The sequence below is a fragment of the Mus caroli genome, chromosome 12 (assembly GCF_900094665.2).
Source record: "Mus caroli chromosome 12, CAROLI_EIJ_v1.1, whole genome shotgun sequence".
NCBI classification, from domain to species: domain Eukaryota; kingdom Metazoa; phylum Chordata; class Mammalia; order Rodentia; family Muridae; genus Mus; species Mus caroli.
This window is the reverse complement of record NC_034581.1, coordinates 764,543-777,676: the sequence shown is the minus strand read 5'-3', so window position 1 is coordinate 777,676 and position 13,134 is coordinate 764,543. Positions and strand designations below refer to the sequence as shown.

General features: G+C 51.4%; 1 protein-coding gene across 2 annotated transcripts in view; it reads left to right on the top strand.

Moving 5' to 3' along the window:
* Nucleotides 1-13,134, top strand: part of Efr3b (EFR3 homolog B) — a 74,527-nt gene that overhangs the window by 52,154 nt on the left and 9,239 nt on the right. For both annotated transcript variants that reach the window (XM_021179469.2, XM_029484966.1), the window contains exons 5-17: nucleotides 971-1,092; nucleotides 1,843-1,992; nucleotides 2,990-3,124; nucleotides 3,526-3,604; nucleotides 4,360-4,495; nucleotides 4,642-4,803; nucleotides 5,873-5,984; nucleotides 6,240-6,291; nucleotides 8,459-8,631; nucleotides 9,383-9,458; nucleotides 9,700-9,861; nucleotides 11,090-11,221; nucleotides 12,880-12,947. In XM_021179469.2, coding sequence (XP_021035128.1) covers nucleotides 971-1,092; nucleotides 1,843-1,992; nucleotides 2,990-3,124; nucleotides 3,526-3,604; nucleotides 4,360-4,495; nucleotides 4,642-4,803; nucleotides 5,873-5,984; nucleotides 6,240-6,291; nucleotides 8,459-8,631; nucleotides 9,383-9,458; nucleotides 9,700-9,861; nucleotides 11,090-11,221; nucleotides 12,880-12,947 — 1,559 coding nt within the window. The remainder of the gene's footprint in view (nucleotides 1-970; nucleotides 1,093-1,842; nucleotides 1,993-2,989; nucleotides 3,125-3,525; nucleotides 3,605-4,359; nucleotides 4,496-4,641; nucleotides 4,804-5,872; nucleotides 5,985-6,239; nucleotides 6,292-8,458; nucleotides 8,632-9,382; nucleotides 9,459-9,699; nucleotides 9,862-11,089; nucleotides 11,222-12,879; nucleotides 12,948-13,134) is intronic.

Below are 13,134 nucleotides of genomic sequence, written 5' to 3'. Positions count from 1 at the left end.
GGCTGTCCTGGAACTCACTTTGTAGACCAGGCTGGCCTCGAACTCAGAAATCCACCTGCCTCTGCCTCCCGAGTGCTGGGATTAAAGGCGTGCACACCATTGCCTGGCTTGAATGTGTATATTTTTTAAACCAACCAATATTTAGGAAATATAAAATGTATTGTAAATCTAAGCTCTCTTTTTGAGGTAGGGTCTTATGTAGTCTCAAACTTACTCTACAGACTTCTGATCCTCCTGCCTCCACCTCCTAAGTGCTGGGATTACAGTCCTAGGCTGCCACACTCAGTTTATCTAGTTCTGGAGGTGGAGCCCAGGGCTTATGCATGCTAAGTAAGCACTCTCGCCTCTGAGCTATAGGTCCAATTTATTAATTTAATCTCCTTGTAGAATTGTTTGGGGATGCTAGCATTTATATCATCAGACAAGATAAATTAGTTTTTAGCAGTTCATTTTGTATGTGATGCTTGCTTCTCTGGGAGACTTGATTGAAATGAATTCCCTCTTTAAAGCTGGAAGCGTACAGCTCAGTACAATCTGCAGCTGAGAATGCTGCTAAAGATGAGGCCTAAAACCAGGCATGGAGACAAACACCTGTAATCCTAGCAACTGGGAGGTAAGGGAAGGAGGACCAAGTTCATTGTCAACATCTGCCCCATGAAACCCTGTCTCGAAGAGAAAGAGATGGACAGGGAGGGAGACTACCAAAATGCCGAACTTTAAACACTCAAAACTCCAACTGTAAGGTGTGATTCCAGTTTGGAAGCCAAATGTTCAGATTTGCTCTCCTGTTTCACAACTCAGTCAAGGGGGTCTCTGTGCTTTGACCCAGGTCGCCTTCAAGTCCCAGCAAGTTCTGGTTGCTCCCTAGAGACCTGGACCTGTGGCTTTTTTGAATCAAGTGCTTGGGACACTCAGAACCAAGGGGCAGCACGACGGCCTCTCATGCACATTCTCTCCCTCTGCCCCACAGTTTGTGAAGTTCGCCAACATTGAAGAGGACACCCCCTCCTATCATCGAAGCTATGACTTCTTTGTGTCCCGATTCAGTGAAATGTGCCACTCAAGCCACGATGACCTGGAAATCAAGACTAAGTGAGTACCAGGAGTCCAGGGGCCTGTGGTGCTCCCAGGAGACTCACCAAGGGGCACTGAAGAGCTTCAGCACTGGATGGCCAATCTGTAGACTCTCCTTCTGGTCTGCTGCTGCCAGTGTGGGTGGCTGTCAATCAGAAGGGGGCTCCCAGCAGATAATTCTGAAGGAAAAACTGGGGTGGGGGCAGAAAACAGGGCAGAATATAGTATACTCCTGATTGAACTTGAAGCCAGAAACAAAACCCACAAGTGTGCATGAACACACAAACCCACCACTCACTCCTTGGTTTAAAATGTGCATTTGGACACCTCAGAACCTGCTCCCAATATCTACACCCATCAACACAGCCCATGTCCTCACAGTGGCTTTCCCTCACTCCATTCTCTGGGTCCTCGTACTCACTCTGCCTCCAAGGACACAGAGGACAGTCCTGCCCCCAGAACTTTCACACAGTCCGTGGATCTCATAGCTCGCTGCTTCCCCTCTGCGTGGCTTTGCTCTCTGCTCCCATCCATGAGGCCTGCTTGGCTGTCCTCTCTTATGTCTCTGGTCCCCGTCTGTCTCCACCTACTAGGTACACAAGGGCAAGGATCTTGTTTATTAATGTATCCCAACCAACTGGGAACCCACAAGGAGGAGCAGGCGCGGAGCCTCTGAGAGCACTCAAGCCTCTGGAACTTGAACTGGGCTCCTCTCCTAGCTGAAGAGATGCTCAGGGTGCAGGCGTGCCTCCGCATTTTTCCTTACAGGATCCGCATGTCAGGCATCAAAGGCCTGCAAGGGGTAGTGAGGAAGACGGTGAATGATGAGCTGCAGGCCAACATCTGGGACCCACAGCACATGGACAAGATCGTCCCGTCGCTGCTTTTTAATCTGCAGCACGTGGAAGAGGCAGAGAGGTGAGCAGGAGTAGGGTTCAACTCTCGGAGCATTGCCTCACACCCAGGCTCCTGGAACACACCTAGCTTGGACAGGAAGGTAAAGGCAGCTACAAGGCCAGGAATCTTGGCTTTGTGGCTTGTTTCCCGATGAGTGGATCCTTTGGTCTGTCTTCTGCCAGCCTCTGAACCCCTTCAGATGAGACAGCAAGAGTGGTATGGCTCAGGGCTGCCTGAGTATACAGGTAAGCTGGTCAGGACACAAGGGGGCGAGAGACAGATTGTGCCAGCTAAGGAGGCTTGAAATGCCTTTTGTGACTTTCCCTTGGGACTTCCCCAGCTCACTTCATGGTGCCATTTCAGACCTTAAAACATGACTGTTTGACCAGCCACAGCTACTCAAGAATTGCAGACAGTGGATTTTAATCTTAGAACCTCCAAAAGATCAGACTCATCCAGTCCCCTGACCCTTACTTTCTCAGGTAGAATGGGATAGGGAGAAAGGTTCCTGTTGCTGTCCTACCTTGCTTTGGGGCTTAGATGCTCAGTAAAAATGCACTCAGTTGGGTCTGGGCAGTTAAACTAGCAGAGGAAAGTAAGTGTGCCCCCTGGTGGCTATTTCTGGTATAACAGCTCACCGATCTGCTTTGCTCTTAATCTGGTTAGAGGTTCACTCAGATTTGCATACCATTAAGTCACCCCCTAGCCAATCACCATATGCCTCTTTCCTCTTTTCAGTTCTCACCCCCCTCTTCCTGAACCTTTAGATATGTCTAGACCCTCCCAGAGGCAATCCAGTCCACCCTGAAGTGTTTCTCCACAAACAACTCAATTGTCTCCCCCAATCTTCTACTGCCAGATCCCGTACCCTGGTTAATCGCTGGCAGCCAAGACTACTCTATGACCTGCTGCAGCTTATTTTCAATTCCTGCTTGTTCTGAGCAGAAACCTAGGGTTATACAGTCCTAGCTCCCAGCTTTGAACCCCATCCTTTATCCACTTGGCTCTGTATTCACAGCCGGTCTCCCTCGCCCCTCCAAGCACCAGAGAAGGAAAAGGAGAACCCAGCAGAACTGGCTGAGAGGTGCCTGAGAGAGCTCCTGGGCCGGGCAGCCTTTGGCAATATCAAGAACGCCATCAAGCCCGTTCTTATGTGAGTTGACTGTTCCTCCCCACCCAGGTAATGCTCTACTCCCGGGTGATGGTTTCAAGGCTCTCCTTGTCCCAGGCCTTCCCCCATCTGCCCAGGTGAGAAGAGAGGCTATGGCCTTGCAGACTTGCTACGGCCAAGTCAATCCTTTGGGGGTTCATACAGCTAGACCACCACGCAGTGGCCACCTGTGGTTTGTGCTGATTAAGAGGAGGGTAGCAAAAACTGAACAAAGGCGCTCTATTGCTTGTGTCAAGCTGTCGAGCCTGTACTGTAAGCCCTTCCTTGATAGGAAACTGCCAGGGGCTCTCTGCAGGTGTCGCTGTCCCTCCAAGCTCATCTCTACTCCCTCCCTCCCTCGAGTTTCCTAGTCACCCTCCTTCCCCCATGTTTTCTCCTCACAGCCACCTGGATAACCACTCTCTTTGGGAACCCAAAGTGTTTGCCACCCGTTGCTTTAAAATCATCATGTACTCAATTCAGGTATGGTTTGTCCCTGTTCAAGCTTGTCCCCCGCCCTGCACAAGGGCACTTCCTGGTGCTGGACAATGCACAAAGCAGAAAGCCAGGTGTTCTCTGACTCCCCCCCAGCTGCCACAGACCATGCTGTATCATCCGGCTGGGAAGGAATTGCAAGGGGTTCTCTGTTTAATGTTTCCTGCATCCTAGGCCAACATTTATTTTATTTTATTTTTATGAAATACAATGGAAAATAATTCCTAGAGAAAATTAAATCTCAAAGAAGACAAGCCACCTGCATTCCCTGAGCGCCCCCCCCCCTTACTTCGCGTGTACTTTCCTTCTGGCCCACATCTTAGCAGCAGTGTTATCAGACAGATCTTGAACTGGCACTGGGCTGGCTCCCAGCCACACTTTGAGCTGCACTGAGATGAACCACGTGGCCTCTCATGGGCCTTGCCAGTAAAACCTGGGGACAGGGAGAAATGAAAGACAATATTTTGAAATGGATTGCTGGCCGCCTTTGAAGTAAAGGAAATCCGAGAAAATGTGCAAACACAGATTCCCTGGGATGTGGCTCCGTTTTTTGTGGGGGTTGGGGTGTGGTGCTGCAAGAAAGAGAGCGAGGTCTGGGTGCCACCTGCAGTGTCCACTGGCTGTGGGACGTCATTTTGGTTTACCCTGAGCCTCTGGGTTCCAGCAGAGGGCTACCGGGCCGGGGTGGGGGTGGGGGTGGGGTTGTGGTTGTTTGGGGACCAGCACGTCTTCCTCCCCCACAGCCGCAGCACTCCCACCTGGTTATCCAGCAGCTCCTGAGCCACCTGGACGCCAACAGCCGCAGCGCGGCGACTGTGCGCGCCGGCATCGTGGAAGTCCTATCGGAAGCTGCAATTATCGCTGCCACGGGCTCTGTCGGTAAGGGGGTCCGGAGCAAAAGGCAAGGGGCGTGGGGTGGGGGTGCAGGCGATAGATTTAGAGCCGATTGGCTGCGCGGGCCTGGGCTGGGGATTGCAGGAGGGATTATTGTCATGATTTGTGGGTCCCTCCCCCTTGGCGCCCAGGGCCCACGGTACTGGAGATGTTCAACACCCTGCTGCGGCAGCTGCGGCTCAGCATCGACTACGCGCTAACTGGGAGCTACGACGGTGCTGTGAGCCTGGGCTCCAAGATCATCAAGGAGCATGAGGAGTGCATGTTCCAGGAGGCGGTCATCAAAACTATCGGTAGGGAAATGGGTGGGGCTAGGAGGGGCCATTGAGGCTTGGGGGCTCGACTCCAGGGGAGGAGTTGTCAACGATCTGGAGGCGGGGCTAAGGAGGCAGAGCCTGTGAAACGAGGCCTAGGACGTGGTGGTGGAGATAGAGCTGAGCGAGGCTTGGAAAGGGGCGGAGTCTGGGGAAGGAACTTAGTAAAGGGAAGGATCCTGTGAGGCTTGGAGAAAGAAGGGAGGGACCTGAAAAGACTTAAAGAGGAATGAGGCTGTGGGGAGAGGTTGCCAGAGACCTAGGTCTCTGGCCTGAGACAGGCAGGGCCTACAGGTTAACACTAGGGCTGTACTGAAAGGAGAGACCCTGGCAAAGCTTGGAAAGGGGAAGAGCTCTAGAGGAGGAGTTAGCTGGGGCCTAGGAAAAGGAGTTAGAAGAGCAAGGAATCTTGGGAGAATGAGGTGGAACCAGGACTAGATAGAGATGATCCTTGTGGGAGAACCAGGCCTCCGCCATAGCATCTGCTGTGTTATTTAGGGACACTGGGGGAAATGGCAGCCAGCTAATGACACATAATGATCTGGGTTTCTCAGCCCGGCTCTCCTGTGTCTCTGTCCTCGTTAGGCATGCCTAGTGCTTCCAGGCAGACTTCCTGTGTCTCAGTCCTCATTAGGCATGCCTAGTGCTTCCAGGTGGGGCCACAGTAGGGGAGGTGGGACTAAGGCAAAAAAGAGGACAGGAAGGAAGCTACGGAGACTGTGCCCTGGATGTGGAGAAACATGGAACAGGGTCTCCCCCCTCTCAGAGGTCCTTGTGCCTATGCCATGGTCTCATCAGCAGTGAAACCACTGAGCTGCCCTATCCCCCAGTAAAGAAGCCCAGATGACAGTAACAAGGGAAGAGCTGGCATCTGGAAGGGCCCTCTGGAGTCCCTCTTGCTCCCTCCTCGGGAGACAGGGTCAAAGCAGCCTGCCTAGGCAGATCTCTCTGGGCTGCCCCAGCCCTGGGCACCAGGGAGCCTCACTCTCTCCATTCAGCTGCTGCTGAGCCCGGGGGACCTCTCACGCTCCCTGTCCTCTCCCCACAGGCTCCTTCGCCAGCACACTGCCGACCTACCAGCGCTCAGAGGTGATCCTCTTCATCATGAGCAAAGTCCCGCTGCCTTCTGTGCATCACCCCGTAGAGACCGGACGGACAGGGTCAGTCCACTGCTTCTTCCCAGTCTACCCTCTCTGGCCCCTGGTTCTCACCCTGACTTCTGTGGCTCAGCTCTCTTCTCTTGGCTCAAAAACAGAGGGGTCATAGGTCCCGTGGCAATTTTTCAGCCCCCCCCCCCCCCCAATTAGGGAAATCATGGGTCCACCAACAAGCCTCCTGGTGAGAACACTCAGGAGGGGGGGGTGCAGGCGAGCACTCTGTTGCCATCCTGCTGAGACCATGTCTCTGGCCAACAGGGAGAATAGGAACCGGCTGACCCAGATCATGTTGCTGAAGTCCCTCCTTCAGGTAAGCCCCCTAACCCGTCCCTGCTCTGCCTCTGTGGTCACAACTTCTTTCAGGTAAGCAAGGTAGTTGTGCTCCATGCTGCACAGATATGTCCAGCTCTTAAAGGGGTAAGTGAAAGGCTGAAACCCAACCTGAGCCCCATTCAGTTGTTCAGAGCAAGGTGGGAACTTAATGCTTCCCTTTGTTAACAATGGTGGCTCTGTGTGCCCACTGGTAGCCTTGTCACTAAGACCATGTGGGTCTTGAGGTCATTCGTCCCCGTCTGCCTACCTGGTGCCCTTCCCCAGGTCATTTGCCTCTGTTTCCCCCATTTCTCCCACCTTCCAGCCACCACCACCTCCTTCCCCCATGTTTCCTGTATCTCCTAATCCATCTCAGCTTTCATTGCTGGGGCTGAGTTCTGTTGTTCCCAAGCGCCATTCCAGCACCCGCCGGGTTAAATATGCAGTTTCCCTAGGGAGCGTGAGTGGTCAGCCACAGCGAGTTCTGAAATCTGTGTTTGTGTGTATGTGATTTATTTAGGAGAGACCCCCAGATACCTTGCAGCCATGGCTGGCCTTGGATCTTACGTAGCCTATGCTGGCATCAAACTCACGATCCTCTTTCCTGCCTTAACCTACCAAGTGCTGACACTATGGGCATACGTGCGCTGCCATGCCCAGCTTTGAAATTTGCTTCTGTGCCAAGCTCCCTGCCAAGGCCCAGACTCTGGGCATCTCACGACTAGGTTATTGTCTTCGATGTTTCTGTGTCCACCTTCAGGAACACCAGGAGAACTTTCTGGGAATGCCATTTCCTATTTTGTTCCTTGTTTCCTTGAGAAAATCTCAGTTTCTAATGTGAACATCTAAAGGTTCATATTTTTTAGATCTTTCTCTCGATAGATCAACCAGTGGTTCTCGGTCTGTAGGTCCTGACCCTGCAGAGGTCATTAAATGGCCCTGTCACAGGAGTTGCCCAAGACCATCTGAAAACACATAATTACAATTATGATTCATAACAGAAGCAAAATTACAGTCATGAAATAGCAACGAAAATAATTTTATGGTTGGGGGTCACCACCCCATGAGGTACAGTTCAGTTGACATGTATGTGCATGGGGACAACACTAAAGGGTCACAGCATCAGAAAGGTTGGGAAGCGCTGCTCTCATGAGTCTGTTTATTGCACCACCCAGCTCCCACCTCTGCTCCCAGCAGGCTGGTGTACACAGAGCCCCTCACTCCGAGCAAGCCTCCCCTACCCTCTTCTCCTGCCCTCAGCCTTCCATTGCATTTGCTTATTGGCTGCTTTGCTGTGGGGATTGAAGCCAAGTCCTTACACATGATAAGCAAATGCTCCACACTGAGTGTACCTCCAGCCCCACTCAGTGTCCTTCTGCAAAGTCCCCTTGTTCTTATACTTCCCGAATTTAGTTGTCTAACCTCTCCTCGGTCTCGGTGATGCTGCAGTTTTGCTGAGTTGACCCTTGTTCATTTGTACCCAGTGTCATATGGCGACAGTCTGGGGAACACCCACATCCCCCTTCAGAGAATACCTGATGTTCCTGGGCTGGGCTGGACTGGCTCCATGCAAGCCTTCAGAATCAGCAGAGGTATCAGTCTGCAAAATGGACTTAACAGGAAATACCCTTAACTTAACAAGACCTAACAAACAGGAAATACCCTTAACTTAACAGGACTTAACAGGAAATACCCTTGTGACCTGAGCATTTGGCATCATGTGTGATGTATCTATTTATGCCGACTGATTTGGGTCAGAAGGCCCCATTATCACAGGGCTGCGTCAGGTATGTGAGTGGAGTCTGCCAGGCAGCTGTGACTTCCTCTGCCCTCTAAGTCTTGTAACTCCTGGTCTTAACAAAGCACTGTACACACTGTGGGCATTCAGTTGTTCCCAGACTCTTGCATTTCTCCATCTTCATCCTGTACTCACTTCTAACACTTACTGCCCCTGCTTGCTGTCCCCGTGCACGTACATGTCAACTGAACTGTACCGAGTAGACCTTCTAGGGGGACCCTCAGGGCCCGTGAGAGGACAGGGTAACTGCTCTATCCAGAGGATGGACACTTTACACCAGAATTCTTCTGACGGCTTCTCCAACTTCTCTCTGCACCATGCAAGAGAGACAGTGTTCCTAAGTATGCCTGCCCGGGCTTCCTCACAGGTATCCACAGGTTTCCAGTGCAACAACATGATGTCGGCCCTGCCCAGCAACTTCCTGGACCGCCTTCTCTCTACTGCCCTCATGGAGGACGCAGAAATCCGCCTCTTCGTCCTAGAGATCCTCATCAGTTTCATTGATCGCCATGGCAACCGCCACAAATTCTCTACCATCAGGTGAGCCTGAGGTCTCTCCTTCAGTAGAGGTGTGATGGGGTGGGAGGGGGCAATGAGACCTGTCTTGGCCAGTCACCTTATACCCAGGTGGAGGACAATTTGGGTGCAGTGAGACTTGCTAGAATTCATCCCTGGCGTTGGCCAAGGAGTGTGGGGAGCCACTGTGCTTGAGCCTGGGCTGAGGGCTGGAGAGAGTACTGTGGGCATTTGAAAGTAGAATAGCAGGTACTAAGGGACATTTCAGGTCTAGGGAAGAAGAGGACATAGGGCCACTGGCACTGGGGATTTGGAGTAAGGTGAAAAAGGATATAACCCGAGTCTTTTCTATCCATGCTCCAGTCTGGGACTTACTTACTTATTAATAAATTTCTAACCATAAGCTTGGGCTTGTCCCCTGACTAGCTCATAATGTATATAACTCGTTTACTCTATTCTCTGTGTGCCCCATGGCTGGTTACCTTTCCTCGGTTTCATGTCTGTCTCCTCAGGGTTCGGGAGGTGAATCTTCCCACACCTCTCTCAGAGCTCCTGTCTTTGTACAGGGACCCACGTCTCTTATCTCCTGCCTTAGCTAAGAGGCCCTCAGCTTTTTATTGACAGGTGATGCTTCCACACAGTGCACAGGGATTCTCTCCACAGAAGAGAATAATCAGTGAATGGCAGCCCACAGCACTGGGGATAAAACTTAGTGACACTGTGTGAACTCAGGCTGGCCTCACGTGGGCTAACCGGCTCCTCCATCCCTCCCTAGCACCCTTGGTGACATCTCGGTCCTGAAGTTGAAAGTGGACAAGTGCTCCCGGCAGGACACTGTCTTCATGAAGAAGGTAAGTGTCACCACGAAACACACAGCCCCAGAGGAGGCCAGGCTTATAGGTCCCAAGCTCCCAGTCTCTAAGTCACTGCTTGAGTTCTGGAGCCTGCCTCCTCCCTCCTTCAGTTGGCCAGGTTAACCAGTTGCTGAGAATGGAGATGGGTACCACACATAGCTATTACCTCCCCTTCAGATGGGCCTCCCTCCCCATCCACTCTGCTCCCACCAACTGACCATGGCTGTTCTGTCCCCAGCACTCCCAGCAGCTATACAGGCACATCTACCTGAGCTGTAAAGAGGAGACGAACATCCAGAAGCACTACGAGGCACTCTATGGCCTGCTGGCCCTCATAAGCATTGAGCTGGCCAATGAGGAGGTGGTGGTGGACCTCATCCGACTGGTGCTGGCTGTTCAGGTGGGGCCGAATGTGGGCGGGACTGGATGAGGATCATGGGGAGGGGCCTGTATAGCCAGGTACAGATAGGAATACTTGCAACTGTTGCTTGACAGTTGTGTTGGTGTCCAGGGACTATGGTTGGTTATTCATGAAGACCCCAAACTATGTATGCGCTTGTCTGGGAAGCCCCAGAAAGTAATTCACAGCTCTTGGCCATCCTTAAGGTAAAGAGGACACAAGGTCATCCAGAATCACCCCTGGGCCTCGAATATTTCAAGTCCCTCATGGCGTCTGAGTGCTGCCCCAAAAATTCCAGAGAGGGCATTCAAAAGCCCTGAGAGGTCCTGAAACAAATATGTTCATTTAAAAATCCTTTCACTCTCGGATCTACTTATTCGGAATTGCCTCTGATGCTTGTTTAAAATACAGATGGTGGCACACACTTTTAATCCCAGAGGCAGGTGCATCTCTGTGAGTTCAAAGCCAAGCCTGGTCTACAGAGCTAGTTCCAGGACAGCCAGGCTACACAGAGAAACACTGTCTTGAAAAACAAGAACAAACGAACAACAACAACAAAAAAAACCATTGCCCAAACCGGAAAGCCACAGTGTCCCAAGCCTGGGGCCCATGTCTTTAACAAGCCTGCATTGAGATTTGTGGGCAGCCAATGTGCTGCCTTCAAGGTGGATCTTTCCAACCTCAAAGGTTGCAGGACATCTAGGTCCTGAAGCCAAGCAGGCATCACATTCTTGAACCTAGTGACAGATTGTCTTAGGTTATCTTTGTGACCATGCTAAATCCTGCAGACCAACCTAGATATTGCAATTTCCTTTATTTACCCTAAGAGATAGAATTTCCAATTCTCTTGAGTTCCAGTCTCCTGATGGCACCCACAGCTTTTAGTGTAACAAGCCAAGCCAATCAACCAAGCTTCGGCTCTGCTGTGGTTAATGGTAATGAGGAAGGTTTGGACAGTGGTGCTCACTATAGCTGGAGCCACAGAGTAGGGAGATGCAGCCATTGTCTCTATGCTTAGTAGGGACTTAGGAGCCCCCAGCTCACAGATCATTCCATGAACCATTTTCTCTGGCTTTGTAGGAAGACTTCTGCCTCCTCAGGTTGTGGGACAAAGATTTAGTCTGGAGAGATGAGACATTTCTAAGAAGACTGGGGACAGGTCAGGTGGGAGCGTGTAGACTTTAAATTGTCAGGGAAAAACTCTGGAAGCCTATCTATGTTACCACAGGATGTGGCTCAGGTCAACGAAGAGAATCTGCCTACCTATAACCGCTGTGCGCTCTATGCTCTGGGTGCAGCCTACCTGAACCTCATCAGCCAGCTCACAACAGTGCCTGCCTTCTGCCAGCACATCCACGAGGTTGGTGTCATTAGGGGACCGAGATCCTGGTGAGCCCTTTGCTTTGGAGGAAGTGTGGAGGAGCTAAAGATCCTCTGTCCTCAGCCACCTGAGCACAGGGGTCTCATACCTGCTCCCCACCCTCTGTCCTCATGGAAGCATGTGGCATACACTCCTCCAACCACTCAGAAGAAAGCAAGAGTTTGGTGGAGGAATGAGGATGTGATTCAGATGGTAGAGTACCCAGCCAGCATGCATAAATCCCTAAGTTCAATTCCCAGCACCACATAAAACTGGGTATGGTGACATATGCCTCTAATCCTCAGCCCTCAAAAAGGCTCAGGGGCAGGAAGACCTCAGCATAGCAAGGTTTGGCCAACCTGGGCTAATAAATAAAGGCTAGGGAAACTGAGTCTGGTGATATAGACCTGTAATCCCAGCCATTCAGGAGGCTACTGGTAGAGGATCTCCAGTTCAAGGCCAGTCTGGGCAACACTGAAACTGTCTTAGGGTGAAAGCCCTTGCTTGACCCCAGAACTCATTTAAGAAATCCAAGCACATGGGTACACACCTAAATCCCAGCATTCCTGTGGCAAAATGGGAGTCAGAGACATAAGCTTATGGGCCAGTATATGGTACCATGGCAAAAGCAAGACAGACTCGGCTTCACCAAGGTAGAAGGCAAGAACTAATCCCCAAACCTCCACAGATAACTGCAACGTGTACATGCCCCTCCTTGGTGGTTGCATAAAAGTCTTTTAAAACTCTTGAACGGGACTGGAGAGATGGCTCAGTGGTAAGAGTACTGACTGCTCTTGCAGAGGACCTGGGTTCAGTTCCCAGCAGCCATGTAGTAGCGCACAACCCTCTATAACTCCAGTCCCAGAGGATATGGCGCCCTCTTCTGGCCTTCACAGACACTAGACACATGAGCATAGTACATATACATGCATACAGGCAAAATACTCACACACATAAAAATAATTTTTTAAGAAAAAATTCTCAAGTATTTTGGGTGGAGTCCTATGATGTCGAGAATTAAGTTTAGAATCCCAGGTCTCTGCTGGGGCATGAGGGAAGGTGCTGTGTCAGTGTACCAGAGACTTCCCAAGATTGTTGGACTTTGCCAGGCTCTGGTCTGATATGGGAGTAAGAGAAGCAGTCTTCCCTGGAAGTCGTAGGGTTGTTTCCAGGTCACCCTCGGACACCTGCATACCATCTTTCCCTGGCTTGTTACCACCTTACTTACGTGACTGTAACGTTCACATCTCTTCCCCCAACACTTGCAAGGGCTATTGATGAAATCTCAAGCCATCCCTATCCATCAGATGCAGACATGCCACCTGCAATCTCTTTTCACTCGTATAAATCGAAAGCACAGGCATAAGACACAGACAACAGAACCACAGTCTCTCGGGGATGGTACCGTGTACTTGGAGGAAACTTGGTGTCTGTGCGTCATCAATGGTGACAGCCTTGGCAGCCACTCATCTCCCCAGGTGGCTCTGATGATGACTGGGGATCTGGATTCTCCCTGGAGAAGATCTCAGCACTACATCTCCAAGGAGGCTGGGGTGGGGAACTCTGAAATCGAGCTCACGGCTCTTCCTGGCTCCTGCTCTGAGGCACCTCGCCCAGCTGGACCCGGCTCTCATCATTGGTTTCCTCCCAAATTCCAGGTGATAGAGACCAGAAAGAAAGAGGCACCATACATGCTTCCTGAGGACGTGTTTGTGGAAAAGCCCAGGTAAGGACAGTACCAGGCATGGCAGTATGAGGCCAGGCAAGGACACGCTTCAGGGGGCTTAGGCGCGTCCTGGGCAGGGTTCGGCTTCATCACATTCCTATGATCCTTCCATGGCTGCCATGCTGACAAACCTCAAGCAGGTCATGGTGAGTCAGCTGGGGGGGGTCATGATGAGTCAGCTGGGGGG